This window comes from Lepidochelys kempii, chromosome 2 (assembly GCF_965140265.1).
Source record: "Lepidochelys kempii isolate rLepKem1 chromosome 2, rLepKem1.hap2, whole genome shotgun sequence".
Lineage (NCBI taxonomy): Eukaryota > Metazoa > Chordata > Testudines > Cheloniidae > Lepidochelys > Lepidochelys kempii.
In genome coordinates, this window is record NC_133257.1 from 205,409,592 (window position 1) to 205,435,274 (window position 25,683).

The 25,683-nt window shown below is 40.8% G+C and overlaps 1 protein-coding gene across 2 annotated transcripts in view; it reads left to right on the plus strand.

The window, feature by feature from the left end:
* SCRN1 (secernin 1) overlaps window positions 1-25,683 on the plus strand; it is a 144,186-nt gene that overhangs the window by 37,513 nt on the left and 80,990 nt on the right. The window contains exons 4-9 of one of the 2 annotated variants that reach the window (XM_073333593.1): window positions 2,817-3,019; window positions 5,880-6,074; window positions 7,626-7,791; window positions 14,349-14,529; window positions 20,713-20,872; window positions 21,209-25,287. In XM_073333593.1, the coding sequence (XP_073189694.1) occupies window positions 2,817-3,019; window positions 5,880-6,074; window positions 7,626-7,791; window positions 14,349-14,529; window positions 20,713-20,871 (904 nt within the window). In that variant the 3' untranslated portion in view covers window position 20,872; window positions 21,209-25,287. Of the gene's footprint in view, window positions 1-2,816; window positions 3,020-5,879; window positions 6,075-7,625; window positions 7,792-14,348; window positions 14,530-20,712; window positions 20,873-21,208; window positions 25,288-25,683 lie in introns of those variants that run through there. The other variant, XM_073333594.1, reaches the window with a different exon arrangement.

Here is a 25,683-nt window from a genome sequence, read left to right on the forward strand (position 1 = left end):
TCCCAATAATTTACAGGTGGCCTTAGGAGTGCTTATCTGTTTGAAACAAGTGAATGAATTGTTTCCCCTGAAGAGGAGTGGGGACAAAGACAGATTGTAGAATCTGCTTTGTGGCCCATCAGAGCCAGCCTTGTACACTCAAGACTCTGTGCGGACACAGCAACTCTGAGGTTGTCCCATTTGCCTCAGTATCTTCAAACCACCGCTCTAAAAACATATCCTCACACCAACAGGAGCAGAGCTGGCAGCAACTCCGTGCTATTTCTCTTCCTCTCCCCCTGCCTCCTCCACACCAGACTTCTGATCCTGACTCCAGCAGCCTGGGCCCCAGAGATCTTATGACCAACTTTGTGTGTCATTTATGTGCTCATCTTTTCTAGAAACATAAGTGTGTAGAGGATTAGGATACTCAGTCAGCTTTAGTGGAAATCAGGCATCCAGATCCTTTAGCTGGGGAGCTAGAGTCTGCCCATTTTGGGAAGAAGAAAATTACCAGGGAAACCAACTTCAATCTGTAATCAGGTTTTGTTTGATCAGATTTTAGTTTCACAATATGCCTTCCCCAGTCCTTTAATTATATCCTAATCCTCTTGGCTGGGTCTCTGAGGGAAAAAATAAAGGTGTGAAATGACTGCTGTGCCAAATGCAGCGACTGTTTGATCAGCAAAAACTATGCCTGTTATACAGAGATATCTGCCAGTGCGTTGGGTTTTCCACTGTTAGTAGCAGGAAATCTAATTGATTCATTGGGGTATCATACTCCAGTGTGTCTCAGGGGAAAGAACTTTTGAAACAAACTTTTTGTACAAAAATTAAAATTGTTCAGTGGTATTTGAAATGCCATGACAGTAACAAAGCTCTGCCCTTGAAATGCATGACCATCCGTAACATCAATGCAAAAGAAAGTTAGTGCCTGCACTCCCCGTATGGAGCGATGGAGTACATGCTGCTGGTTGGCCGGTGGCCATTACGCATCAGCTGCACCCTTCTATCTAATTGCACATTCAGGATGAGGTCCTGGGACATCTGCCAACTGTCTGAATACTAGGTCTTATCTGATTTTTTAAGTCAGGAGTCCTGGCTTTGAGAGGGAGTGACTGGGATTGCACGTACAGTGGTTGGAGATGTTGCACTGCTTGAGCAGGAAGTTGGCAAAGCTGAAGGATGAGAGAATGTTAGAGGAAGCCCATACACACAGCCATGAGACTTTCTCCAGAGATGCTCAGCAGCGTGCGAGGGGAAGCAGATATTGGAGTGAGCTCACCCCTTGGGCTGGGCTTGCTTCCACTGAGTGCTCAGACCCATCTCTGGGATAAAGATTCTTAGCCTTTGCTCAACTTCTACATTTAGCTGGAAACAGTGCAAAATGAGATCCTTTTACCATAAAATCAACCTTCTCCATTCTTTGCTTCCCCAAACTTCTTGTTGTGGAATGTCAAGGTTTGTTTGAGAATCTGATGGGGAGGCCTTGGCTCTGCCACAGGCTTGATGTGCAAACATGGGTAAGTGATTTAAAGCTGCATTTTCAAAAGGGGCACTCCTTTAGATGCCCTGCTTCAGACACCCAGGGCTGTATTTTGAGACTGACTTCAGTTGGAAGTGTGGGCGGTTCACAGCTCTGAAGATCAGGCCCCATCTGTCAAATTTTGTTCCCAACTTTAGAGAAAAGTGTCTCAGAAATTTAGATTTTAACCGCTGCCTTGGTTTTCCCACCTATCAGAAAGGCTTAGATTGGATAGGACTTCTCCATAAATATGCTGAGACATAATTCATTTTTGTAAAGGTTTTTGATCCTCTAGAAGGTGGATGTAAATACACACTTTCATTTTTATTACTACAGTACATTTTCAATAAGGGAGGTTAATGTAACTGAAAATATGAATGTACAGTAAGGTATGACAGAGTTAAGATAGCAGCGAAATCATATTTGTGGGTATTTCCATTTCTAAAGAGCTTGTACTTGGCTGATGGCAGAAATAGATTAAAAGATTAAATAAATAGAAACCTCTAATCTGTTGCCTAGACAGCAATTAAGTAGAGCCGAAGAGCTGTTTGCTAATTTCCTAACTAGGATGGTTTCATTTTGAATATAAATACTTCAGATCAGTGTGCTAAACCCCACTGATTTTACTCTTCTGATTTGTTTTCTAAAACAAGTAGTTAAATTTACTGGTTAGGATTCGCAAATTTACTTTTACACTCCTTTCAAGCCAGTCACATTCACTTTTGGCACATACCCTGCATTTTAGTACTTCCAAACAGATGCCTTTGTCTACAGTATAAAACAGTCAGTGAAGGCTGATGTGCAATTAATTTTGTATGGAGGGTATGATGGACAGTATGTGTGGGAGTACAGGAAGAGAAGGGTGATAAAGATAAGGTACTTATCTTTGACTACAGAAAATTCTTGGACATTCTATTTACCAGTCAAATTCACACTCCCTAAAGAGAGTAAATAGAATCTTGCGGGCTGTCTTAAGACACAGTCCCCGTTACACTTAGTACTTGTGTTAATTGTAGCAATTGTAGTAGATTTGTGGATGGAGAAACCAGTTTAGATAATATGAAAACATAATTATAAAGTTCTGGGCCTAGTATTTCTAGTGAACCTTTAAAGCAGAAATTGCTGATGTCTGACCAATAACTTCTGAATGCACTTCTCTTGTTAGACACTTTAGAAATGATTCCATCTGACATCAGTAAAACTGTAGCTCATACTATAGGATAAAGCTTTTTGTTTAACATAAATGAGTCACTGCAGCACATCACTGGACTTTTCACTGTTACTTAAACTGTATTGGATTTTTTTTTTAAAGGCTTGGCCTAGAAAGAGGTGCAACAGCTAAAGAGGCCTTAAATGTAATAGTTTCTTTGTTGGACGAGAATGGACAAGGTGGAAATTATTATGAAGATGGGAGCTCCTGCCATGCTTTCCAAAGTGCATTTCTGATTGTGGACAGAGCAGAAGCCTGGATATTGGAGACTGTTGGGAAATATTGGGCAGCAGAAAAAATCACAGGTGAGTTTTAATTGGTGGCAAACTGGTTATCATAAGAAGGCTGCATAACATCTCTTCAAAGCTTGTTTTATTTATTCCCTTTCATTTGGGGTAAAGATATCAAGGGGTTATGAAGAGGTCTAATTGGAAAAGTCTAATGGCTTGGATGTATCAAATTAGTCAAACAATGAAAAGCTGCATGATGTTGGTAGCAGCCTAGCTCCAGTCTAGCCCATTAACTGTTCTCCTTTTGTATGGACAGATTGTCCTTCTGCAGTTACGCTATTTCTCCAGGCAAGACTTGAAAGATTACCAGACCCCTATGGGCTGGAGGAATAAGTCTTCTAGCCAGACATAGATACTAAATACTGATGGAGGGGACTGAGATACCCCACTTCCTGGGAAGTAGTAAGATACCGTTCCTGGACCCTGTCTATATTGATCCATCTGGCTGATGTTAAGTGGTCTCACCTCTTATTTGAACCTCCTGGTTGCTGTAATTAGTGTGTCTGCTACTCTACCCTTCACCAGCCTTCTGAGTCATCCTTCCCATTAAATAGAATCAGAGGACTGGAAGGGACCTTGAGAGGTCATCTAGTCCAATCCCCTGCACTCGTGGCAGGATTAAGTATTATCTAGACCACGCCAACAGGTGTTTGTCTAACTTGCTCTTTAAAATCTCCAAGGGTGGAGATTCCACATCCTCCCTAGGCAATTTATTCCAGTGCTTAACCACCCTGACAGTTAGGAAGTTTATCCTAATGTCCAACCTAAACCTCCCTTGCTGCAATTTAAACGCATTGCTTCTTGTCCTATCCTCAGAGCTTAAGAACAATAATTTTCCTCCCTCCTCCTTGTAACAACTCCATTGCCTTCATCAGCTGCCACTCATAGCTTTTCCCAGGCAGAAGCATGAAGTTATTCTTGTTTGTTTTTCACTTCTGCTCTTCAAGATCCTATTAGTACCAGTGAAACTGACCAGTTTTCACACTTCTGCCACTTGCAAAAGCTACCACCAGCAGCAGAAGGAATGGAGGAGGAGCCTCTCTGCAGGTTTAGGAGTTTTACATTTATTTTACATAGGAGGTTCTCTTTGCAACCATAACAGCTATTCTTGAGCTTATCACAGTAAAGCTTTACTACAAAAGTCACTGGTACTGGTATCTTACGCTTAGCATGGAAGTTCGCTGTTCACCAGTGCTTTGTGGGACACTGGGTTTTTCAAACCTTGTCCCTAGGATCACATTGGGTCTTCTACATAATGTTGGTACACAGAACTTTTTTCCTTAAATGAAATTGCTTGATAAACTCTGCTTTGCGGTGAATTATACTTTAATTATAACGCTATCCAGGAAATAGACATTTGTAAATGAATAATACTCCTGTTACTGTCCTCTTGCTGATCTGAACATAGCACTGACTTGAGTAATTCTGTCAATTTGACTTACTAGAAAGAACAAAAAATATAAATGAGTTTAATTGTTGTAATATTTAAACAGGTGCTAATGGGTTTTTTTTGCTTTGCTAGATAATAACATATTCCAGTTGATCAAATCAAAATTATTCCAATTTTCGTTTCCTGAAAATGAACAGCCTGCCACTGACCCTTGGTTTCTGTAGTTGGTTAGTAGGCAGTAATGCTTATAGCAGTTTTTAACTTGGATTAGTAATCACTATTTAAAATTTTATTCAGTGGGCATTAGAAAGGCAAATCTGATTTTATAACAATAGCTGTTAATGATGCTATTAAAGTAAAAATTCCATAAATCACTTTAGCCTGCCTATTAAAAATAAGCCTGCTACCTTACCTTCACTGTCAAGTTTTGTTTGGATAGTGAGTATAGTTTAAACAATTATTTCCATTACTCCTATGATGTGTTTACTGTATCCTCTGGTGAGTATCTGCAGTAGCAGTCATTAATCATACTGTCTGATGTGTATGGATATAAGCAATACAGGCAGAATTTTTTTTGGGGGGATGGGGAAGTCATACAAAACACACACATTGAAGGCTTATTATTTTCAATCCATATTATTGTCTTAACATCTAGAGAACTGTGTTTTAAAACAAATCTTGTGCTCACAAAGACACTAGGTGTTAGTATACATTACATTTTTACAGAAGGATTTATAATTCGATATTGCATTTTAAATATTGAACATTAAAAAAAAATCTTTAAACAGGTATTCCTATTTGATTGGAAACCAGATTATGTGTTATTCCACATGAGCTCTTCTTCTGCTGGTCTTTCAAATGATGCCCATTTTCAAACAAGAAATTTAAAATTTCCAGTAGTAATTAGGTGACAGTTTCTGGGATGGAAAGTTATTTAGCAAATGTGTATAATGCTGTGTTGAATAGTGGGATTAACTTTTTCTTCAAGTAATGCCACACAGATCAACTTTGGGCTGAAGTACTATTGTGTCAATTCCTTTGAGTTGATTGTAACCATGTTGGATGAGCTAGTTAATGTGGTCTCGGGCAAAGGGTCAAGATTACTTTCAAATACCTGTTTGGAAATGAAGCGTCGTAATTTAGCTTCTGGAAATCTAAGAGCCTGATTCTCTACTGCTTTGCACCTTGTAGAATCTTTTCCATTGTGCAGAGATGGTTGAAAATTATAGCATTTTGATACGGTAGCATTGTGCAATCACATGGTGCAGGGATAAGTATCTAAACATGACACAAAATGCATTGGAGAATCAGGCCCTGAAACTTGACGTGATGAGTAAATCCTGTGCATGTGTAATTAGGTGACTATCACAACGAAATGTCTAGATTGGTCAATGGCTTAATTTGCTAACCAAATATTTTGCTCCTCTAACCACTTCTAGCTCCATTTTAGTAATGGTATATTGTGATTTGTGGCTCTTTCCATAGAGGGAGTAAAGTGCATTTGCAACCAGCTTTCATTAACTACAAAAATTGATGTTGAGCATCCTGAGCTTAGGAGTTATGCAGAGACTCAAGGCTGGTGGACTGGAGATACAGAATTCAATTTTTCTGAAGTGTTTTCTCTAGCTGAGGACCATTTAGGCTGCTGCTCAGGCCAGGAGAGTCTAGAAAAACAAGAAGGTAAGTAGATTTTTCTCTTACTTTTCCTCACTGATTTTTCCTCACTGATTTTTCTTGCCACTTAATTCCCACTTTTCTCAACCAGACCTTCGTCCGTAGTCTCAAGTGGGTACAAGGAGAGCATTTTCACGTGCCAGTCCATAAACTACATGGAAGGAAAATCCATAGAACAAATTGCCTCGAGCAAAACTCCTGGATGAAGTCTTAACGCCTCAGCCTAAATTTAGAAGAAGGCTGTTTTAAAAAAACCCACAAAACTTTACACTCCACCATCTGTGTGATTTGATTGTCTTTTTGTTATAGGTTTGATACATGGGAATAAGAGTAATATTGTACCGGTGCACCCCTGTTCTCCTAGCATGAAAAGATGACTTACCTTAGTAGAAAACGATGAGGGAGGGCATAGTGTTTTTCCAGAAGGATGTTCATATCAGTCCTATTGTGAGGAGGGGAAGAGGAATTATCCAACTGCCTATGGAAACAAGCTATGATTGCAAACTATGAGACTCGAGTTCTGTTACAGCAATGAAGATGCACTTAGGAAAGACTCCACCGCCGCCCCCTTTTTCAGGCCAAACTGGATGTTTTTATTACTGGAGCAGATTTTGATGATTGAAATGCTCTCAGCAGAAATGGGCTTATGTTCTGGTCCAGAATTTACTAATCACTTAACATAGCTGGAGCTGGCCAGAACCCTTTTTGGAATTACTGCAGCATCTGCTGCTGTGCATGAGTAATGTGTAATCGTTGTTCAAGGCACCAGTTCAGCCATGCGTGAGCAGTGTTGCCATTCTCTTTAAAAGCTCTACATTAAGAATGATTTTGCTGATATTTGAAATGGTAACAAAATCTAGTTCTTGTGCAACAGGAGACTGGATGAAAAACTTCTCACTGCAGTGCACAATACTAGTAAGGGGGCTGTGGTCCAATGCCCACCACTCAAAGTAATCCTCAATCTGCAGGAGAGGGTCAGGAGGGGAAACAAATAGAAACTAATTCAAGCACCTAGAACAGTTGAGCTTTAAAAGAAAGCTGGTCTTAACCATAACTGTAGCAGAGCTGTCGTATAGTGTACTATATACACTATATATACTATATATATATATATACTACTATAGTGTAGTCTAGTTAAACATTGATAACTACGCCAAAAGCCACTGGGAACATTTGATGATCCACGTTATAGATTATCTTTACCACCCCCATAGTTGTGAAACTTGTCTCTGTACTTTGAATTACTTCCAATCCATTAGACATGATGGGCCAAATTCACACTTGGGGCTGTGAATGGAGACATTTATAGTGGCAAAAAGTCCATCAGTTAGAGGGCTGAGGCAGTGCAAGGCAGCTGTAATCTGTTCTAGTATGTTTCAGGGTTTAAGTTCTGTAAATACAAGCTGCTAATAGTGGTGGGGGTATGTTCCCACCTATATGATTTGGCACTGTTTGCATTGGGCCTGATGCAATGCCCACTGAAGTATAAGTACTTTCCTTTGAATTCGGTGGGCTGTGGATCAGGCCCATTGGGGCACTTTTTTCCCCTTTTTGCAGGAAGTATCACTGTGCGAACAATGATGGAGGTCTTGCGTGACAAAGCTAGTGGTGTCTGTGTGGACTCCGAAACTTTCCTCACTACAGCTAGCATAGTGTCTGTTTTGCCTCAGAACCCTACTTCTCCCTGCATTCACTACTTCACTGGCACTCCGGACCCTTCAAGGTAAGTCAGGGTGTCTGCTGCCCTTCTCAGGCCTAGAGGTGCAGGCTTTAATAAGGAGATTCCGGCCGTGTGTATGTACATTGAAAGCTATTAAACTGATTTTAGTGACAAATTTAGGGCCCCTTGTGACTGGCTCTGCATTGGTGAACAAAGAGGGAGAGGGTGCATATAACCGTCCTTCCCCTTTATCATGTCCCTTCACAGAGGTGTGCTGCAATTCCTGTCTATGCTCACCACACAAGGACTATGTTCTGTGTCAAAAGATTCAGCACCTGCTGTATGCCCCGCCCATACACCCTTTGGATCATGTCTTTGTTTTCAAGACATGGGTTTCTCTTTTAATGCAGTTGAAGTAGAAATCCTGGTAAATATCTATGGTACTAGGACAAAAAACATTTTGTTAATCTTAGTGTAAAGAACAGTAGCTCACTAACATTCCATACATTTGGTCTTACACTTAAATCCCTGCTATGGTATTTTAACTTGTTCAGAGTGCTGGCTTTGGTAATTGAAAAATAATTCACCATGGAGGCAAGTCCTTTTAAATGGGACATCCTTTCCTTCTGTTCCATTTCACTTATGGGGGATATCAGCAGACAGTGGTAAAATTAATGTAAATTCAATTTAAGTTCTTAAATTTTAATCTTGAGAAAGAGAATAATTATTCTCACAGTGCCCCATATTATAATGGCTGAGCATGTACTGTAAGATGCTTAGTGATATTCCATTGTTCTGGCCTTTTTATTTCCAGTGTTGCCAAAATAAGTTTGAACAAATTTGTCCAAACCTCATTCTTAAACTACAGAAATGAAAACAATTCAAAAAAATGTTTAGTTATCTTAATTCAACTTTATGGAAAATGTGGCAGTTCTTAGAAGTTGCAATCTCTGCTTAGTCACCCAAAACCAACATGGGAAAAAGTTTTAGTCTTTCAGTTTTTATTCAGATGTTCTCAAAGTGTTACAAAAGTAATAATACTGTGAGTGAGTAATATTATTGTGCATGTAGCATTTAAAGCACTTCTCATTCGCAGTTTTGAGATATATTAGGATTTAATGTAAAAAAACCCAAGAACTTGAACATATTCATGTTGCTAACTAGATGTCTGACAAGCTATGCTGCATCTAGGTTGTATCACGTTTAATATAAAGTTACGGTGAAACTTTTCTTGGAATATTCGTGGTTCTTGTACTTAATTATGTCAAGAGACTTATCTTAAAAAAAAAATCCACAAAGACCTGATACAAAATCCATTAAGTCTTCGATTGACTGTATGGGCTTTAGATCAGGGTATTAATACCTCAATAAAAGGACAAGTACAGTACTGATGCCTATACTTCAAAATAGACTCTTGAAAACCAAAACGACTTTTTGCTGCGAGTCACTTTCCTAATTCGCCCCATTTCCATTTGTTAATTTGTGAACCCACAATGTTGTTAGTTCCAGTAACTTTTAGAACAGAGTTAAAGGGAAGTTTCAACCTTGACTCAGATTTTGTTTCATAGGTTCAAATCTGATTCTTTAAAACAGGCAAGGTGATCCCTTTGTCCCTTCCTCACCCAAGTTTGTGGTACTATAAAAACCATTTCCTGTCAGAGTAGACAAGTCTGACACAGTCATGCCTGGTTACTAACATTTTACATTATGTTAGAAAGCATAAGAAACACATTCAACAGACAGAGCCTTTACATGCATCCTAGAAGCCTTGTTGGAACACTGAAGTGCTATGTGACTTAAATGTAGCTTATTGCAATTTAAAATAGAAGCTAGCAGAGTTGAAAAGCCAGTGACCACTTAAGCTTTTTTTTTTTAAGAAATAAAAAAATAAAAAAACCCACACATATTTACATGAAACATGCTAGATCAATTTGACATCACAGCTGTTGTGTTCTGCTCCCAGCCCTACTCTGTTTGTTGGGCCTAGTGGTGCGGTTTGATTCTGTATCCTGTGACTGGCAGGGAGAGTAAAAGAAAGACTTGACACACTAACCTGTACCTACTGTCCAGACCGTGATTAAAAGAACACACAAGTCTGAGTACTATATATACAGTGTGTAAACTTCAAAAAGGGAGAGGAACTGCTTAGGGTGGCCTAAGTGGCCACAGCCCCATATAAAATTACCACACCATAAAATTAGCAAAAGAAAAGTTATGATGAATAGCAGGAAACATTTTTACGTAAAGGTTTGTTGAAACGTCCTCTTGAGAAGAAATAAAAACCCTATTGCTTAAATCTGGGCAGGACAGAGTACTGGGGAATACTATAGGGAACAACCCATGGCCTAACAAGTCTCTCTCACCATGAACTGTGAATCCCAGCTTGGGTCACTCTGCATTGTATTTTAAACTAAACCACATGCAGCTTAAGAAAATATTTGCCACTTACTGTACATTAGGGAAATGATAATTTTGGGGAGAGGATGCTGATCTGACTATCCCCTTGGACAACCAAAGGTCACTACAGTCAGATGACTATTAGTTGTCTTAGAAATCATAGAAATGTAGACCTGGAAGGGACCTTGAGAGGTCATCTAGTCCCCCTCCCACCATGCTGAGGCAGGATTAAGTAAACCAAGACCATCCCTGAGAGGTGTTTGTCTAACACCTTCTTAAAAACCTTCAGGGATGGTGATTTCACGAGTGCTTAACTATCCTACTAGCTAGAAAGTTTTACCTAATATCTAACCTAATTCTCTTGCTGCAAATTAAACAAATTACTTCTTGTCCTACCCTCATGGACACTGAGAATCATTGATCACCATCCTCTTTGTAACAACCATTTATCTATTTGAAGACTCCCCCTTCAGCCTCTTCTCTACATAAATATGCCCAGTTCTTTCAACGTTTCCTCATTGGTCATATTTTCTAAATCTTTTATCCCTTTTGTTGCTCTCCTTTGGACACACTCTCCCATTTGTCCACATCTTAGTGTGGTGCCCAGAACTGTACACACTATTCCAGCTGAGGCCTCACCAATGCTGAGTAGAGCAGGACAATTACCTCCTGTGCCTTACATGGTAATATATCCTAGAATGGCATTTGCCTTTTTCCACAACACTGACTCATTCAGTTTGTGATCCACTATAACACCCAGATTCTCTTCTGCAGTACTACGGCCAAGCCAGTTATTCCCTGTTTTGTAGTTGTGCATTTGATTTTTCCTTCCTAAGGGCTGTATTTTATACTTGTCTTTATTAAATTTCATCTTGTTGATTTCAGTTCTTCAATTTGTCAGTCATTTTGAACTTGAATCCTGTTCTTCAGAGTGGTTGGAACCCTTCCCAACTTGATGTTGCCCACAAGTTTTATAAGTATATTCTTAACTCCCATCGTCCAAGTCATTAATGAAAATACAGAATATTCACAGAAGACAGACCGTTCTGGGATTCCACTTGATAAGTTCTCCCAGCTTGTAGTGAACAATTGATAACTACTCTGAATATGGTCTTTCAACTTGTTGTGTACCCACCTTATAGTTAATTTCATAGTTCTTATATTCTTCTCATAAGACTGTCATCTGGGGCCTGTCAAAAACCTTACTAAAATCCAGGTATACCACGTCTACTGATTCTCCCTTCCCTTCCCTCCCCCATGCCAATGGGCTGTTTACGCCATCAGAAGAAAATTGAATTAGTTTGGCATGATTTGTTCTTGACAAATCCTTGTTGGCTGTTACTTATCTTACTATCTTCTAGGTTTGAATAAATTGATTGCTTAATAATTTGTTCCAGTATCTTTCCATTTATAGAGGCTAGGCTGATTGGCCTATATCGTTCCCCAGGCCCTCCTCATTCCCCATGTTAAAGGTAGGTACTGTGTTTTTCCTTCTCCAGTCCTCTGGGACCTCACCCATTCTCCATAAATTCTCAAAGATGGTTGCTTTAGCTACTTCCTGAAGTACTCTAAGGCCTGGTCTACACCGTGGGGTGGGGAAGGAGGAAATCTATCTAAGTTGGGCAACTTCAGCTACGTGAATAACGTAGCTAAAGTCGACGTACTTAGATCTATTGACCGCGGTGTCTTCACTGCGGTAAGTCGATGGCTGACGCTCTCCCGTCGATTCTGCCTGCGCCTCTTGCCCTGGTTGAGTACCGGAGTCAACGGGAGAGCTCTCGGCAGTCGGTTTATCATATCTAGACTAGACGCAATAAAGCAACCCCCACTGGATCGATCGCTGCTCGTCAATCCAGCAGGTAATGTAGACAAGCCCTTAGTGACTAAGAGACCCCTGTGGGATCACTTTAGTGCTGAAGGGAGGTTCACCCTTCACCTGGAACTCAAGTCTTCATTGGACTCTGAACAAGGCAGTAGGTAGGCTTGCTTCTCCAAAATACTCTTTGCCTTACCAAGGCCCATTGCTCTCCCATCTGTGTCGCATAAAGGCTGCAGCAGGCTTTAAACACCCTTTGGAATTCCTTTCCTTGCCATAGCAAAGCTACAGCCTCTAGCCTGGCTGCAAACAGACAGACTTGCAGAGGTCCTTCCCTCTCCCCATCACAGGTGCTGGAACAATTTATATAGTGGGGGGTGCTTAGAGCTTTGAACCATACTGTAAACCCCTGTATATAATGGAAACCACTTACACCCAGGGGGTGCAGCAGCACCCCTAGCTCCAGCACCCTATATTCCCCATAAACCAAGGTTTGTACACAAGACATTAAGAAAAAACAGCCACACCAGAGTTCCTGCTTCTCTGTGAGTTAAAACTTTTCTAGACAAACTATGATCAAATGTAATAAAAACTCACTTTCAGCTCTGAGTTTGTGTGTCTTTGTGAAGAGAAAAGCTGTCCCACTCTGGTCATGCCAGCCTGCTTCCTCACTCCCTGAAAACCCCTAGCAGCTGATTGTCTGTCTTATAAATAAGAAAGGGTTGGGTTTCAGGGAGGCTAATGAGCCTCAGGTTCATCTGAGCTCTGTCTGTTAACTGTTGCCTCCCCAGCCGGGAGTCACAAAGCTTTTCTTCTCATCCGCACTCCCCATCGTTCCCAATAGGAAACACTGACAACATGAATGTATGCAAAATGTTAGTCTCAGTGCAGTTCATTGGACAAGCATCCTCCTCACAAAACCCCCAACATATGGCACTGGGCGGGTGAGGTGGTCTATCGTCTTATCTAACTGGTACTCTCATTGGCAGTTTCTGCAGATGCCAATGATTCAGTGGCCTTGGAGACTGAACTGTCTCCCTTAGCAATGGTCACTGTGGTTTAAGACTGAGCTGCATTGTTGGGACAGTGTGCGCTGCTCCTGCTTCCGCTGTTCAGAGAGCATTTCCATCTCCATGGCTGTCAATCAGAGACAATAGGTGCAGCTAAAATACAAATAAAGAATAACAGCCCATTTCTGCATGCTACTGTCACTTCTGCTTTACATGCCTTCTCTTAAAAAAATCTGTAATAAAAGACATGTCTTGCCCCAGTTTGTTCAGGTCAGAACCTTTTGATGGCAGGGCTTCTCAACAGTGATGGATAGAGCAGCAGTGATGGACTTCAGTTTCCTGGTCCGTCGTTACTTTTCAATCTTCTTTTCAAAAGTCCTTCACCTTTTAGCATCCTCCTTCACACTGGCTGAAGGGCACTGCCTTAAAAAACAAATGTGTGACATGCAGTTTATTAAAAGTATTTGCTCTTGTGTTTCTAAGCAAGAGGTTAGATCTAGATTTTATATATGAAATTCCCTTAGGTTAGGGACAGGTTTCAAATCCAGTGTTTAATTTTGAGCTCCCATCTAATTCCAGATTGAAATGCTTTGTTTGATGAAAAATATTACAGTATTTTCTGTGTAACCATTTCTTTAACCTCTCCTTGACTTCCCAATTTGGACACTGCTGGTCAATGCCAAATCTTCAGAGATACTTAGTAGGTTGTGTAATAACTTGGCCAGAAATCTTCCTCTAGCCCTCATAAGTGGGTGGCTTTAAATATATCCACCTTCAGTTTGTTTCAGCAAAGAAATTCTGAACTGAGTGCAGGACTTAAGATGTATATTGTGTGAAGAGCTTTATTGACATATAAATTGATGCTGTGCAAATGTAAGAGCACTGGGAAGTTTTAGGTTGGGAGACTGGTTCTGAGCCAGTTAATTTCTTTGAAAACTCTAAGCACAGCTTCCACAGACTACTTAAAGTGTGGAATGAGAGAACATGAAGGAAAAAAGAAAGCAAGAGAGTAGTATGGGGCTAAACTTTGGGATTTAAAGATGATCAAAACATTTACCCTCTTCTCCCACCACCCCAAAAAAAAAATCAAGAGGAAGGAAGCTCAATGCTATAATTCACAGAAATGGGGAAACTGACATGGAGGGGGAGAAAGAGAGGTTAATATGTAAAGCTTTGCAGGACCTAGTGTTTTTGAAAGCACATGGATTTTTCTTGTGGCATGTGTTCCTTCTTTTAGAAGAGGTTATTTTTGTGCCATATCTGACCCCATCCTGCCACAGTAATATAGATATGCACATGCAATACTGTCCAATGCATCTCTGTTGGCAAAGTAGCCTGGATATACTGCTGAGTGATATACACAATGTCCCTGTGAATAAGGTTCTTATCTCTTTCAGGTCCATATTTAAACCTTTCATCTTCGTTGATGACGTCAAACTAGTACCAAAAGTTCAATCGCCTTTTCTTGGTGATGATGATCCTGTAAAAAAGAGACCTCGGTTCCAGGAGAAGCCTGACCGGAGACATGAACTGTACAAGGCACATGAGCGGGCCCGATCTGTCACTGAGAATAATCAGGTAAAGCCTCTAGGACCTGGAGCCTTTAGAGACAGGTTTTTTTCTTAAAACTAAAACACCCGGGATCTAAAATGCTGACTGTGGGAACAAAAATTTGTATGTTTGCATGACTTATGCTTCATTCTTTCTAGAAAAGTTTCTGTAAAATCTTTTTCCACCGAAACTTTTAAATCTAATTAAAAGGAAATTAGTGGGGTTCCCCCCACTTAAAAATCTGAATAGAGGCTTAGAAGTAAAAATGGAGGAGTGAACATTTTAGCCATAGTTGGTTGCATTCTTTTCTTACTAATTTTTGTAAACATGGAACTAAAAAAAAATTCCCATCAGATGTTGGCAGAGTTTATTATTCAGACTCTCAGCTTATAGAATTTTAAAACGATGAAAGTTGTCTGCTTCTGTATAGGGCTCATGCGTGGTGGTGGGCTTTTTTCTTTAAGTGCTGCATTATTGAACACTATCAAAGTTTAGAGATGTTTACAAAAAACTGACAGGTCGCCCAAGTTGCTCCTTAAAAAGAATCAAAGGGAAACTTACAAGAGCCTGAAAAACTCATATAAAATCCCTCAAACTTTCAAAGGCAATCATTGTACATATGTGACATGCGGGGCACAATCCAGATCAGTGGGGGGCTGTGTCACCTCTGCCTTGCAACCTTGTGTACCTTACAATGCCTTGCTGATGTAGCTCCCACCTGTGCCGCTCACAAACAGCCTTCCAGCATGCAAGTCACACCCTGACTGTTTGTGTGTAACTGCAGCCTGCCAACTATACCCTGGCTCTCACCAGCCTGGGTTATACTGCAGGGTGACCACAACACATTCCCAGTCCTAGATCTTTTCCCCAGAAATGTAGGTCCTGTACTGTCCAGCCCTGTTCTGGACAGTATAAATATATTGTCTGTTGTTCCTATAGGGGAATAACATGCCAGTTTATTATCTTAAAGAGTTACCCAGACACTTCAACTTAATCACACTGGATTAGATAAAACAGTAAAACAAGTTTATTAATTACAAAGATATTTTAAGTGAGTATAAATAATGAGGCATAAAAGTCAGAAGTGGTTACAAGAAAAGTAAAGATAAAACTCTTACTAGTATCTACTTAAGAAACTAACTCTGTTGCAAAGCAAACTTTCTCGCCACATGCTTCCAGCAGATTACTGACCAAACTCTCAGGTCAAGACCCATCCCCCAGAGTCCAATGGTTGTTTCTTTTTGTCTTTTCAGGTGTGGAGAATGAGGTGGGAAAGAGGGAGGGGAGTCTCTTGGGGTGTTTGTCCCTCCTTTTTATAGTTTGTCCTCTCAAAAAACATTTCTAGCTGAGACCCAGAGACAGAGTCTATGTGAAAGGATAGTCCCTGCTGGGTTATTTTCACGTCTTTGAACTTCCATTGTGTTCCCTCCTTGCTTGATGACTCTGTTTACTGCTTAAATGAACATTAAGGCAAGCACACATTCCTTCATTAAGTCAGGTCTGCCCTACTGCCTGGGTGGAGGAGTGGGGTTTGAAACATGTGTTAATAACATCATACAGGGGACTCTTATTGCTTCACGTACAATGTTGGCACACATTTTATCAGGACAATACTGACCAGCAAATTGAGTTTTCTAATGATATCTTACAAGGCATACCTTGTACAAAGATTATTACAGTAGTGTGTCAAGTGTGAATACAGCGGTATATTTGGTCACAAGATACAGAGTTATTTTGAATGGTGTTACTGGTTATTGGGATGTGTTATAAAACTTTTGTCACATTATAATAGGATTGTGGCAGGAATATCACAGGTTGAACTGTATCCCGGAGTACTGAGATGTCGGAATCATAGAATATCAGGGTTGGAAGGGACCTCAGGAGGTCATCTAGTCCAACTCCCTGCTCAAAGCAGGACCAATCCCCAAGTAAATCATCCAGCCAGGGCTTTGTCAAGCCCGACCTTAAAAACTTCAAAGGAAGGAGATTCAACCACCTCCCTAGGTAACGCATTCCAGTGCTTCATCACCGTCCTAGTGAAAAAGTTTTTCCTGATATCCAACCTAAACCTCTCCCACTACAACTTGAAACCATTACTCCTCGTTCTGTCATCTGCTACCACTGAGAACAGTCTAGATCCATCCTCTTTGGAACCCCCTTTCAGGTAATTGAAAGCAGCTATCAAATCCCCCTTCATTCTTGTCTTCTGCAGACTAAAGAATCCCAGTTCCCTCAGCCTCTCCTCATAAGTCATGTGTTCCAGTCCCCTAGTCATTTTTGTTGCCCTCCGCTGGATGTTTTCCAATTTTTCACATTAGTCTTGTAGTGTGGGGCCCAAAACTGGACACAGTACTCCAGATGAGGCCTCCCCAATGTCGAATAGAGGGGAACGATCATGTCCCTCGATCTGCTGGCAATGCCCCTACTTATACAGCCCAAAATGCCATGGAATGATTCATAATGTATAACTTTTTGTTAAAGTTATGACATCTTATGCAATTCCTGTTTCAGCAGTCGTTTGTGTTCACATATTTGTTAATGTGAATTTTACAAACTCACATTTATAGTTAGTCTTGCACATCTCATCTCTTGCAATGGAGTGGCTTTTTATACCTCAGAGCAGGAATTTTGTTTTCCCTCTAAAAAGAAGTTTTTAGAAATTACCAAACTGAGACAGCCCTGTCTGTATCCTGTCTAGTAGGGAATGTATCTAACATTGGTTGGTGTGTTGAGGCTTGTCATAAATATAAAGGGAAGGGTAAACACCTTTAAAATCCCTCCTGGCCAGAGGAAAAACCCTTTCACCTGTAAAGGGTTAAGAAGCTAGGATAACCTCGCTGGCACCTGACCAAAATGACCAATGAGGAGACAAGAAACTCTGAAAGCTGGAGGGGGGGAGAAACAAAGGTTCTCTCTGTCTGTGTGATGCTTTTGCCGGGAACAGAAAAGGAATGGAGTCTTAGAACTTAGTAAGTAATCTAGCTAGATATGCGTTAGATTCTGTTTTGTTTAAATGGCTGATAAAATTAGTTGTGCTGAATGGAATGTATATTCCTGTTTTTGTGTCTTTTTGTAACGTAAGGTTTTGCCTAGAGGGATTCTCTATGTTTTGAATCTGATTACCCTGTAAGGTATTTACTATCCTGATTTTACAGAGGTGATTCTTTTACTTTTTTCTTCAATTAAAATTCTTCTTTTAAGAACCTGATTGCTTTTTCATTGTTCTTAAGATCTAAGGGTTTGGGTCTGTGTTCACCTATGCAAATTGGTGAGGATTTTTATCAAGCCTTCCCTGGGAAAGGGGTGTAGGGTTTGGGGAGGATTTTTGGGGGAAAGACATTTCCAAGTGGGCTCTTTCCCTGTTATATATTTGTTAGATGCTTGGTGGTGGCAGCAATGAAGTCCAAGGGCAAAAGGTAAAATAGTTTGTACCTTGGGGAAGTTTTAACCTAAGCTGGTAAACATAAGCTTAGGGGGTTTTCATGCAGGTCCCCACATCTGTACCCTAGAGTTCAGAGTGGGGAAGGAACCTTGACGAGGCTCATGAAGTCCGTCAGCAGAGAGCACTGTGTACCCCATACCGGATGGTGCTGGAACATGAGTGGTAAACATCACATGTATAACTACATCTTACCCTGGGTGGTGTGGACCCCCTTTGGGCTACAGGTTGAGCAGCATTGGTCCCCTCAGAATTTGTGTAGCCAAAGATGTCCACTCTTGTAAAGGCCATGAAAGAAGATTTCCCTTGAGGAGAAAGTGACCTTAAACCAGGCAAGTCACAAAAGGACCACTCTACAGATGGTCAAAATTGTCAGAAGGAAATGCCTTTCTCACTTCACCCGCAATAAAGAGGGCAGAATAAAGAAGTAGGTAGCTATCATCAGCAGAGCTCCAATTATTACAATCCACACTGGCTAGCAGTATAGAGCATGTCAGCCTCTCCTCCCCATTGTCCAAGGCTCCCTCCTTGGTCTTTACCCTTCCATCCAAAATCATTGGTGCATACTCAGACCTGTGTAGGAATGGTCTGATGCTCTCTTGCGAGACCGCCAACTGCCTCCTCTCCCTCTTGCTGTGCTGCACTGATGCACAAGGAAACGAAGAGTAGGAGCTGACAGAGAATGAGAACAAATGTTGTACAGGGGGTAGCAGTAGTCTGTCCTCAGCAGAAAGCAAGAGAAGCCAGGGTTTCCTGCTGACAGCTCAATTCAGACTCCTAGTGGTGGAGTTTAAGAAGGAGAATTTAACTGCAAACCCTCCAGTTAGATAAAAGGGGATCCGATTTCTCGAGGGGGCTTACAGAAGGGGTCTGCAGCTGCAGACAACTATAATCAGCACCAGTGTTCTAAGGATTCAAACACTGGTCTGTTGAATTAAATCAATAATCTGCCATTTTGGCAAACTATGTACAGTAGGTTGATGACTCCCCCATTTCATCATCAGCACAACCAGGTAAATTCAATGGCTCCACCAAATGCCATGCATCATGAAAAAACATCCTATTTATTGTATCTTCTCCTAGTGCATCCCATCTCATCCGTTAAGGGAATGAAACAAGATCTAGTTCATTTTTTTTCTGTAAGATTCATTAGACACATGCCTTCTGATTATTGAGCTAATAAAGGAAAAGACTGTTCATAGTGCATTTTTCAGAGGAAAGGGCTATTGAAAACCCTCTTTTAACATAGTGACACCCACCCCAGTTCTGTAGCTTTAAATGATGGTATTTTCTCTCAGAAAAGTTTTGCTTTTGTTTTACACAAAGGCCTGAGCCCAAAAAGCAAACAGAGCAGCCTATTTCTGTTTAAAACTTTCTGACCTCAACCTGTTAGTCTTTTGCTGTCAGCTGTAGAGTCACATAGACCCACAATCAGAAAAGCCCAGCAGTCCTATGGTGGTGATGGAAGTAACTGCTACATAAGATGACTTGAAGGCTTCTTCAGTAATTATAAATGGTAAACTTGACAAGTTTAACTTACCACGTTTAAAATTTTTAAAAAAGGCGGTAGTGGATTTGGAAAATTAATTTGAGGCCAACCTCCAAATCATGGAGAATAAAGAAGAAAGTCAGACTGAGTCAGCCCACTCTGTATGAAAAGTATTCAGTGTTCTGAGGTGAAATTTTAGAACACCCTTAAGAGCAAATACTAAATTCACCAGGGCCCATGATGCTGAAACTTTGGATTCTTGATACTCTGAAGCTTAACATAAGTGACTCTAGCCTTCTGGGGAAGAGCTATAGAGTACCAATAAGAAAACCTGCAAAACTCCCAGCCACCCTTCCTGCTAAAAATGGTCCTTCTGAGTGTGAAAATCTCGTTTGCAGCTTCCAGTATAAGTGAAATAGTCTACGAAGATAGAAATGGCATTTTCTTTTCAAGGAGTCCGTTCCAAAACACACACAGCAGTCCTGCCACTTGATGCAACCATTCACAGACACTCACGTTGAAAGTGGACTTTTATGCTAAAAACTAGCTAAAGCAATATATTTTCTGGAGAGGACCTTCTACATAGAAAATGTTGAAAAGCAGCAGCCAAGTAAACCTTTCAGTTTCTGACACAGATGCAGCCCTTATTCCGGGCTAGAATCTTTCTTCTCTGTAATTTAGATGTAACGTTTGATCTGTCTTTCACTTTGATGCTGTTTGACTATACAAAGGTTAAAAGGTAAATGGGCAAACTCATTAATTTTAATCCCATGACTAAACCTAGAGTAAAGAGGGTGATGTTCTGCGGGATACTGTTCTACATTCTGTTCTCTGTACCCGTGCCTGGTTTTGGAAAATCCTTCCGGGAACTCCTGGCTGTTCTGCAGTATTTTTGTTGTTAATGAGCTTCCAGACTTGAGATGAATCAAAGAAATTCCTTTTTTCTCAGAGTTATACAAGTTTCATCCCCCAAGCTGTGCTCAATCTTTAACGTTCTTATTTCCTTTGAATTTACTACTCACTATTTTACTAAAGTTGTTTCTTGATTACTAGTCTCTATTATTTGTTCTGCATGTTAAATGATAGACCATTGTTTTCATTTTTGCTTCGGGTTCTACCACACTAACGTAGAAAAAGAAAAAAATCAGTACCGGGGGGGGGGAGGTGGAGGAATGGGACATTTTCAAATAGTGTGAAAGTGCCCCCCCAGCAGAGAGGAGTAGTAAAAAGTCGCTTGAATTTGTTTAATGGGTACTTTAAGTTGGCTGTTTCTTGCCTTTAGGATAAAGGTCAGAAGCTGATGAGGATTATGTTAGACCTTGAAAGACAAGGCTTAGAAGCTATGGAGGACATCCTCACCAGTACAGAGGTTCTGGATCCTGCTGAAGTAGCAGACCTTTTCTATGACTGTGTCGATACAGAAATTAAGTTCTTCAAGTGAAGTAAGCAAATGTTTTAATACTTTGATTTAGAAACTAAATTGTCTGCTAAGTTGTCAGAAAAGCAGCTCATCTGCACGTGTATAAATAAGATGTATAAATACAAGACTTAGTTTGATTCTGATTGTGCTGGTATAACTTCAGTGGTGTTACTCCTGGTTTACACCACTTTAAATGATTGTAGAATCAGGCCTCCATTATCTTTATTTCCCTTTTGATACCTTCTCTGAACAGATTGTCTCAAAAGTCTTTGTCCTTTATGTAATGTTATAGCCTCTCTTAGTTTTCCATTTGATTGTTGCTGTACGTGGATTTTAAACCACTGTTATCTCATTTCAGCCACAGTGGACACCGTTAGCCTTTTCACAAGAAGACTCTATAGTTCTTCGAGCCTTGAAAGATAGTCTCCAGTCCACATAGCTGAATTTGCAGGAGGAAAACAAACAAAAAGCCTTCTGTCTTTCTAGAAAAATGTTCCTCAGTAGCTGTATTGAGTTAACAAAATTGCTTTCCTTTGTCCAATCATGCGGTGGTCCCGTTCTGTGTGTAGTGAAAGGAGAGAGTCACTGTTTGGTCCGTGTGTGCATGCCAGCTAATGTAGTGCAGAATGTTTCATTGTTTGGGCAACAAAAAATTAAAACAAGGAATAACTTCAATCCAGTGTAATTTCCATATAATCTTTTAAAGCAAACAATTGTTTTTGTTTGTTTTTATCTCCCCCTCCCCCTACATAGCTCAGGCTAGGTAGCAAAGTTCAAATGCTTAGAATTTCACCAGGTAAGTGTACACTTCCCACTTCACATTGGAAACTACAGAGGTTTTAAAAACAAAAACAGCAGCATCTGAATTAGAGATAAGGCCTGGTTCTGAGCTTGCTTGTGTAACACTGTTGGCTGCAATGGAGCCACTCCTGACTTATGCCAGAACACATGAGCAGAATCATGCCCCCCAGGGCTCAGTGCTGCCCTAATCTGTTCATACCTTGGAAAAACAACTATTGCACTTGTGATGTCTGGTAGGTTTTTTTTTTTTTCCTTTCCCTAGATTCATAGTACTGTGTATTGCAGGCAGAATCAAACGGAGCGCCTGGTACATTGTGTAATCAAATGACTCCAAGGCAGCATTGATAGACACAGCAATGCAGTGACAGCTCAGTCAGAACACTTCTTTTGTTCCAAGAGAGGCTGGGTGTTGAAAATAAAATTAGGGACAGCAGTCTGGCTGGGGGACCGTATTGCCGTATGAAAGACAATTCTGTGAGTTCTCCAAATGGTATGTGCTCTTTACACCCGGAGGAAATCTCCACTTATTTAGTACAAGGAAAAGGAAACGATCATGACTGAACTGTTGCTTAGTCCTTGCAAGGCACAAATTCACAGCGAAGCTAAGATCTGAATGTTACTCCTTTACACTCTGCAGGGAGGAGGATACAAATGGTTTATTTGCAGTTTTTCATCAGCATTCAAACACCATTTTACCCACTGTATTCATATTTGGATTCATGTGACTCCAGTGATTATCTACTTTTCATGTGCTCTTGCCATAACTCCTTCACTTTAAGAAGTTAACCCAGTGCAGAGGGTGAGCTTTGATCAAGGAACCTTCTCAACTCATGACACGAGGGACAATATTAGAGCTGGGTGGAGACAAGGTGTTATTTCCCACCCATTGAAATATTGCAGCAGCATGAACAAACCAGTTTTTCTTTTGGAGGGAGGTTGATGATTGAGAAGAGAAGTCCCCACTGAAGTTTCTCGGAAGGGGAGCATCAGTTTACCACCCTTTTGACACTGACAGTGTGTTTGGGGGCTGCACCCAACCCCTAGAAAATATGTAGCTCTCGGATGCTTGGAATCAGCATCAAACATCTTACAAACACAGTTTAAGGAAGTTTTTACTAATGCTTCATCTGCCACTTGCAGCTCTAAATCCATTCAGCAGACACGTAAGTCTATATTTATGCTGTGGCTACACAAAGCCTCTACAGCCATAAAATAATGCCTTCAATTTACTTGCTTTCTGTTAAACTCCTGTAGTGGCTTTATCAGATCTCCTCAAACAACAGTTTTGACAGGTTTCAGAGTAACAGCCGTGTTAGTCTGTATTCGCAAAAAGAAAAGGAGTACTTGTGGCACCTTAGAGACTAACCAATTTATTAGAGCATAAGCTTTCGTGAGCTACAGCTCACTTCCTCAGATGCATATCGTGGAAACTGCAGCAGGCTTTATATATACACAGAGAATATGAAACAATACCTCCTCCCACCCCACTGTCCTGCTGGTAATAGCTTATCTAAAGTGATCAGGTGGGCCATTTCCAGCACAAATCCAGGTTTTCTCACCCTCCACCCCCCCCACACAAATTCACTCTCCTGCTGGTGATAGCCCACCCAAAGTGACAACTCTTTACACAATGTGCATGACAATCAAGTTGGGCTATTTCCTGCACAAATCCAGGTTTTCTCACATCCCCCCCACCCCCATACACACACAAACTCACTCTCCTGCTGGTAATAGCTCATCCAAACTGACCACTCTTCAAGTTTAAATCCAAGTTAAACCAGAACATCTGGGGGGGGGGGTAGGAAAAAACAAGAGGAAACAGGCTACCTTGCATAATGACTTAGCCACTCCCAGTCTCTATTTAAGCCTAAATTAATAGTATCCAATTTGCAAATGAATTCCAATTCAGCAGTTTCTCGCTGGAGTCTGGATTTGAAGTTTTTTTGTTTTAAGATAGCGACCTTCATGTCTGTGATTGCGTGACCAGAGAGATTGAAGTGTTCTCCGACTGGTTTATGAATGTTATAATTCTTGACATCTGATTTGTGGACATTTATTCTTTTACGTAGAGACTGTCCAGTTTGACCAATGTATATGGCAGAGGGGCATTGCTGGCACATGATGGCATATTAATCCAGGCTTTTGTAGAATACAATTTCAAAAAGATCTGCCAGTGAAATACATCTGGGCTCAAACTGATTTTCTGATTGTCATTGCTCTTCCCCTTTAATTCTCTTTGTATCCCCTTTTGGGTTTTTTATGTGTCTTTGTTTTTTGAATTTACCTCCCTTCTTCCATAAGTACTATAATTCCAACTTGCTTCAAATGGAAACAGGACAGAGGTGATCCACACCTTTCTAGGAGTCCTACATTCCATGCCCTTGACTTTGCAGGTAACATTGAACATGTCTCTTAGGCAGCATAGCTGCCACTCCAAGTGTAAGACAGTGGCCACTATACAAAGTATCCAAGTAACCTCAGTAACTGTTCAGAGGTGAGCCACTGTGTACTATGATGTTTTACCATTTTGTAGTGCATGAAATAGCTATAATAACCATATTTTATAGTGTGTTTCTGTAATTCTTTTAATATGCTGTGCAATACAGCAGAGCCAGGGAGCTGTGGGAGAGGGGAGATATATAAGCCCTAGCCTAATTACGGTGTGGTTCCCTGTAGAAAAGGAAAGGTTACTGCAGGTTAATAGGAGCACCTGTAGTCAATTAAGGCCCGTCAGAAACCTAATAAAACCTCCCTGCTTCAGGCAGAGAGGGTGTTGCTGAGAACTGGAGGAAGGGAGACTTCCTCTCCTAGTGTCAAGGACTGAGGGTAAGAAACTTGTAGGGGTTGGGAGGGGCTGGGGCTTAGAGTGAGGAGCAAACCCAGACCCATTTCCCTCCTCTACCACCTTCCAGGGCCACTAGTGGGACCCTTGATGCCCCAACAGCAAGGGCAAGGGGTGGTGTCCTAGCCCCCCTGCCAAGAAAAGCATGGGACCCACCAAAACAACATTGGCCATTTTGCCACAGCTGCTGTACATTGAATCATCAGCGATTTAAAACAGCCAAAGCAGTATTGTGCATAGTCAAAAAAATTGCATCCATAATTTAAGAAGTGCCAAAGAGGCCAGTAGTCAGCAGAATATATAATACAAATATGTGTGCTGCCAAAGCAAGGTAAATGTAATGGAAACGTAGCCAAGTAATGACTGACTGGAGTTTAAAGTTTGCTTGTCAGATTCTGAAATAAAATAAAGATGAAAGGAACATTCTTTAGCACATACGGTCTCAAAATGTGATACTGAATGACAGTGTCAACCATTTCATATAGTCAATAGAGATTATAAATAAAACTATACCTAAACCATGGAATACCAGCAACTGGCTAGACAGGCTTGTGCATTAGGGGAAATGCAGGCAGGCAGTGCTTATTGTGCCTTTTGCGCTAGTGTGTTGGATTCTCTTACATAGTAACTAATTTGGTGTGTGTAATCATGTTCTATATTGCCTAGGTGTAAATGATTGCAGTGTTGTGGTAAATAAAACTAATGTAAGTATATGCTCTTGGAAATAAGAGTATATACTGATTCACTGAAGAGCTGGTCCACTTAAATAAGTAAAATGTCTCGAGAGCCTTGTGTGTGTTTTTTTTTTTTTTAAAGTTCCTCCTCTATCTTGCTTCTGTTAGTGCACTCTGTGTACTGCAGCCATGGTTTAAAAAAAGGCAAAATCTAATTTCTGAAACCAGATATTGCACTTGGCTCCTCTCTAGTTCTAAGACAGGAGTTCTGCTTAGAAGGGAGACGTCTTCTGCTCTAAAAGCACACAACTGAGATGAAAATGCTAGTGTTCTCATTCTTACACATTAAGGCTCTGCTCCTGCAACTTACTGACTATGGACAGAATGCTGTGCTTCTTGAATTCTCTTGACTTCAGTGGGCCTTGGTGTGGTTCAGGGATGCTCCTACATGAAGTCACTTGCAGGATTGGGGCCTCCAAGGGTTTATCTCACAGCCTGTGGCATAGAATCTCTGAG